Below are 6,000 nucleotides of genomic sequence, written 5' to 3'. Positions count from 1 at the left end.
GCAGGAATGTATATAAAATATTTCTAAATGGAACAAGAAAAAGAGAAATTTGTCCTTTGGGGGAATCATCTTCCTTCAGTATTCAAGTAAACCAAAAGCCTAATTCTGTCAATGCATTTATTATTATTTTTTAATTTGCATAATATACAGGAAAGTAATTTTCAGTGTGATTAAAAGAAGCTGCTAAAAATCCAGGAATGTAAATGCCTGAATAACTTATCTAATACCTAGAAAATTCTTGCTAGTTAGTACAGATTCTTATTCTAAATACAACATGAAAAGGAAGAGAAAAAAATTTGCAAACCATTAGTTGAGGAATCAAGTAGATAATAAATTTATGCCACCCTTAGTATTTTTGCTATTCTACTCTCGCATGCAATTTTAAAAATATACTTTAAATAACAATTAATAGGAAAGTACTTCTAGATATTAAAATTGATATTAAGATTAAGATGTTTATTTACTGTCCTTTATGATAATCTGAATGATAATGAAAATAACAAGGAAGTTTTTGAGGGAATTTCATTTCTAATGCAGTATTAATTATGCAAAATCTTATTTAACCATGGAAATTAATGAAACACTAGTAACAATAGAAGTGTATATGTATTTTTAATTCCAGTAAAATGTATGTAGCTCATTTTAAGAATACATAGCAAGTTAGTCTTTAAACTTTGAACTGCAAAACTTGAAAAACTAGGGCCAAAGAAGAAGAAACAAACATCAGTAAAAAGCAGACTAGAGTTCATTTGTGAATAAAAAATGATGCAAAAATTGCACCTTGTCTCACGTATCAAGTCCCTATAATCTTTGCATTCCTTCTGGCATAGGAAACTGGTTAAGATCTTGGAGGACAGGAGGAAGACTCCTATGAAAGTTCTGACACTGTCAGTATTGTCAGTAAATACATTTGTATCTTCAGTTCAGGACCATGGGTGTTTATATGTGAAACAAAATCACCCTGAACATGGAAGCATCTCTGTCTAGCTTCCTCACTGAATTGTGTTCCTAGCTAAAAGTTGTCTCTGCTTTTGAATGTAATGGAAACAACTAGAAAAATGAATTGGAGTAAGAAACAGCAAAGCTTTCTTCAGTAACAATGATTCTAAGAACTTTATTGGGCTAAATTTCTCACATTCCTCCCCTATTAATAAATATTGCAGACTGTCTGTAGAAATGCTGCTATTTCTATAAATGTAGGCTTGAAAAGAAGAGTACTGGTGTCCATTCAGTCTGATAACAAAAAATAATAGAATAAGGACCTTTTTTCACCTGACTTTGCTAACCCCTGAACTGATTTCCCAAGAGCCCATAAAGCAGTGAATGCAGACAGAACCTTAGTAAACTAATGGAAAAAATTATTAGCACATCCATTCTGGTGTTACTGCTTGCATGGGATGAGAGTTGAGCTATCTGAAGAATCTACATTATGTAGCTAAAAATCCCCAAGTTCACCTGAATAGTTGACATATGCATTTGAGGTCTGTGGGTTTTTTTATTTTGTTCCAGGATCACTGTGCTAGAAAATGGCTTGGATAGTGAGATAAAATAGGAGCCAAAAAAATAACTGAAGCTGGTATAGGGCTTACCATCATTCCAGTTTCTTAGTTCTGTATGATGGCTTGTGTACATAAAAGGGAAATAAATGAAGAAGAGATATACAGTACCAAGAAAATGTTTCCTTTTATATTAGTGCAGCTGTTCTCAATGCTGTTTTTTCTGTACCCATTACTGGAAAGTCCATTGGGGGGAATCATTACAAGCATCTCTAAAGCTAGCTTTTAATTGAAATCTAAGTTTAATTTAAGAAGAAACACTCAAAATAAGAAAGAGAGAAAATTTCAGGGGAGTTGCCTAATTAATGTGCAATTCTGGGGGAATATATGATATGTGTAAGACAATCTGAAGCACAGTTAAAATTTTGCATGAACAGCAACCACTGGGTCCAGGCTTGTGTCTTCTGAGTTGTGTGCTGCTTGAGGTGGACTGTAATGCAAGTGTGGTTGGTGAGTGCAGTCTGTGCCTTGGCTTCCTCAGATTTGCTTGTTCTGAATGGCTCCTGTCTGATGACTTGTGTGAACTTAATTATCTAGTCTATTATTAAGCAAGAAAAATAATTTTCAAGAGCACTGGGATTCTGAAGTAATTAAAATCCTATTTTAAAATGTCAATTAAAATCAATAATATTTAAGGATCCAGGGAATTTTAAAATATTACTCATTGTAATCAATGTGGTAGATATGAGACGTTTAAATGCTGAGCCTTACTTTGTTCATTATCTACATCTGAACCTGTGTTTTCATCTCCAAATTCATGAACTTACAGGGCTCAAGTTTACAGAAAAAAGTGTGTGTGAGGGGGCATTGGTGATATTCTGGACATTTTTCTCAATATCTAGTCTCTGATTCTCTCATATATATGTGTGTGTGTGTATATATATATATATGCATAATTTTAATCCTTCAAAAGAACATGTAACAGTTTATAAATCTTGGGCTTCACCCAGTGTGATTGAGTGCCAAAGAATATTTCTTTTAATTATGTGTTTTAATATTTTAATATCACCAGTTGCCCTATGACTTACAGAGCTCCAAACAAATTGTACTTAGTTCACCCAAGTGTGAAGAGCAATCACCAATCTCAACAGATACTCAGAGTATAAACTGAGTAAAAGTACTAGGACTTTCTATTCCTTACTAACCAAAAAGCCACTATCTACCAAGCATCAGATGTCACAACTAGTACCAAATTAAATTAAAAAGGTAAAATCATAAAAGTTGTTTCAAAGGATTCTGAAAGGACTTGTATTTGAATGTGATCCAAGGATCATGGGAATTCCTAGTCGGTGGTGACAACCCATGACAGCCAGTTCTCTCCATCAGTGGAACAGTTGAATAAGGTCTATGGACTAGTAGTACAGATTAACTACTAATTATATTTCAAGCCCTTTGATCTAACATTGCATGACTCATAAATGTTTGATATAGACTGGAACATTTATTTGAAATAGTATCTATTCTAGTCTACTGCAGAATGTATTGAAATTGTGCATAAGGCAACATTAGTGTTGTTGCACAAAATGAAAATCAGACATTTCAAGCCACATTTTTTCCAGCTGTAGGTCATAAGTGTCAGAAAATGTGTACATGAAGAGTGGAGTGGTAGACAGCTTTTTCCCAATCCTAAAACCATCCCTTACCACTTCAAGCTGAGTAGTCAGTTCACAGGTTACAGAGCTCTGGTAGCTTCAGTACATCGGCCCTTTGGACTGTCTGCTGTGCAGAGTGAGAAGATTCCCCTCATTAGCTTTTCAAGCATTTCTGTTTGCACTATGGCATCTTGCTTATTCATTGCATGGTCAAATACTGCATTTGATTTCAGGGGACTTTCCGAGCTCTATTTAAATATAACTTCAGTTCATGACATTCAGATAGGAAGGAAAATGGACTGAGGACAAGCCTCAAACCATTGCCATTTTATTAAGCACTGGTGCTTTGCTCTGTTCTCCAGAAAAGTAGGGTGGAGCAGCCACCAAATGGAGCTTTGCAAGTATTTTGGGCAATATTTCTTTTAAAGTATTTAAGTAACAGTAAATAGTTCTGTCTGTTTTCTTGTTAATCATTTGAGCTCACCCAAACCTTTGAGTGCCGATACAATATCTCTTGAAAAAGAAGTAGTAGAATACTCAAGTCTGTACTCCCATCTTGCAAAAAATATTTTTTCTCTATTCACCTGCACAAGTCAACTACCTGAAGAAGGAAGAATTAGTTCCTTCTTTGAGCTGCCCATTGATTTTTTGATCTAACTCGTTTTCATTGTCTCCCTCAACACAGACCTTAACTTTGAAGCCCTGGGTGTGAGGCAACTATATTTCCTTTTTGAAAAAAAGAGTGAGATGTCTCACATATTCATATATAACAGAGACCACTTGCCACTTTTAACAAACAAGTTAAAAGAATTACACTTAATTTGTTCAAGTTTTATTTATGTTTTCTGAAATAAGAAAGTTTGTTAATGTACTCAGTGGCACAAAATTCTGTGCTTGGTGTGGCAAAGCAAGGGGTTGAGCTAAGGAGAAGTCAAATAGTTGTATTCATCCTATGTGGACTGAATGAGCCATATAATTTTGAAATCCTGATAAATTTGAAATCCTGAAATCCTGACAAGCATGAAATTTGCCCACAGTGAATGTAACATGCTTATCAATCTGTTAATTCTGAGAACAGAATCCCAGCAAAATCACTGAACATATGAATTAAGCAACCTACACAAAAGTCAATATTTTATTAACAGTGCAACTGAGATTTTAAAGCTATTCTGAAACTGCAGTCTTCAATATAGAGCTCTGGAATGCAGAAAAACACAAAATCCCTAAAGCATGTGAATAAGTCCATCTTTTCTTAAGAAGGATCTGAAGTACCTATTTCAATTTAGACAGAGCATTAACCCAAAGGAAGTCAATAAAACTGTTCATATAAGCAGCTGGAAAGTGTGAACAAAAAGCCCCAGTCTCTCATAACTGTAAGTGATATATTTCTCATCTACACAGTAATCATTATTTTAGTATGTATTATTTAAAAATATATCATGCTTGCCTTCTGATGCTAGAACAACTGTATCATAAATCCAGCAGTTCTCAAACAAATTTATGCTGTTGGGGTTGCTGGAGGTTTGACAGATAAAACATTAAAGCTGAGATATTAGAAATAACCTTTTCAGTAGTAGTCAAAGAAAGCCCTTTGAAATCACATGTACATGCTTGACAATAGCTGCCTTACAGAAGTGACTCCCTTATGTGCTCCTTACAAGCTCATATTTAAAAATCCAGAATTGTTTTTAATGTGCAATTTTCTTTGGGGCTTTTGGAGGGCATTTTTAAAATCTTAGAAGCACAATAATAAGGATTTTGGAATATAACTAACATCTCAACAACTAAACGTTTGTGCTGTTAGGATACTTATATAACTGTGAGGAAAGAAAAAATAAAAAATTGAGGGAGCCTCTCTTCCTTTGATTACGTTTCTCAAGTGCTGTAGCATCTGAACTACCTAGCAACTTCACACCACACAAATTCACAGTATATTGTCTCAACATAGAAACTATCTCTGTGAGGATTATCAAGATAAGGTCCATTATCTATCTTTCTGGGTATATTTTCCTCCAAAAATTTGCCCTTGAGCCAGAAAGTACTAGGTGCTACTCTTTTGCTTTTCTCTAGAACAGAACAGCCCCTCAAAGAACAGTAAGAGCAATAAAGCTAGCAACTTGTACAAGCACATTCATCTTTTCAAATCACTTAGTACAAACTTTTCTTGCAAGTACATGTGTGCAGAAATAAATCTCCTACATAAATTCTGTTGGCTAAAAGGCATGTAAATGTATGTGATCTCAATATTCCCCTATATTTCCTTCTATTGGGGAGGATGGATTCTGAGTCTTTTCAACATCTGAACATGGCGTTCTACTTTCAGCACTTTGTGTGAAAGCAACAAAAACATATCAGTAGTCTAGAAGGTTTTGGCTCTGCTTGTGTTTTAATTTCTCAGTACAGTAATTCTAGATTCTGTCACTAAAATACTGTCCTCTTCTGTATTTTGTAGAAGTAATTTCTGAAAATTGTTTATGAGCTCTTCAAAAGCATCTGAGGCTGCAAAATAAGTCCATGTTAAAAAAAAAAAAATACATTTTTGCATGATCTGAATTGAATTGTTTGCAATATGGTCAGATTTCTAATTGCTTTTCTTTTCCAGGAAAGCATAGATTTGGGTGAGATCATGTTTTCCCTCTGTTATTTACCTACTGCTGGGAGAATGACATTAACAGTCATCAAATGTAGGAATCTCAAGGCAATGGATATAACTGGTGCATCAGGTGAATTTACATTTTTTTTAATAACAAGGCAGAATCTATTCAGGGAGGGGACAAATACAGACTCTGTGTTTTTTTGTGTGTTTAACATGATTGTGAAATTGAAATAGCAGGAGAATGGGTATAGAGCCT

The 6,000-nt window shown here is 34.5% G+C and overlaps 1 protein-coding gene across 1 annotated transcript in view; it reads left to right on the top strand.

Annotated features, from left to right (window-relative positions):
* Positions 1 to 6,000, top strand: part of SYT10 (synaptotagmin X) — a 31,694-nt gene that overhangs the window by 22,522 nt on the left and 3,172 nt on the right. The window contains exon 4 of the mRNA XM_010008206.1: positions 5,751 to 5,871. Within this exon, the coding sequence (XP_010006508.1) occupies positions 5,751 to 5,871 (121 nt within the window). The remainder of the gene's footprint in view (positions 1 to 5,750; positions 5,872 to 6,000) is intronic.

Source organism: Chaetura pelagica, unplaced genomic scaffold (assembly GCF_000747805.2).
Source record: "Chaetura pelagica isolate M959 unplaced genomic scaffold, ChaPel_1.0 scaffold92, whole genome shotgun sequence".
Taxonomy (NCBI): Eukaryota; Metazoa; Chordata; class Aves; order Apodiformes; family Apodidae; genus Chaetura; species Chaetura pelagica.
This window is presented reverse-complemented; position numbering and strand designations above follow the sequence as displayed.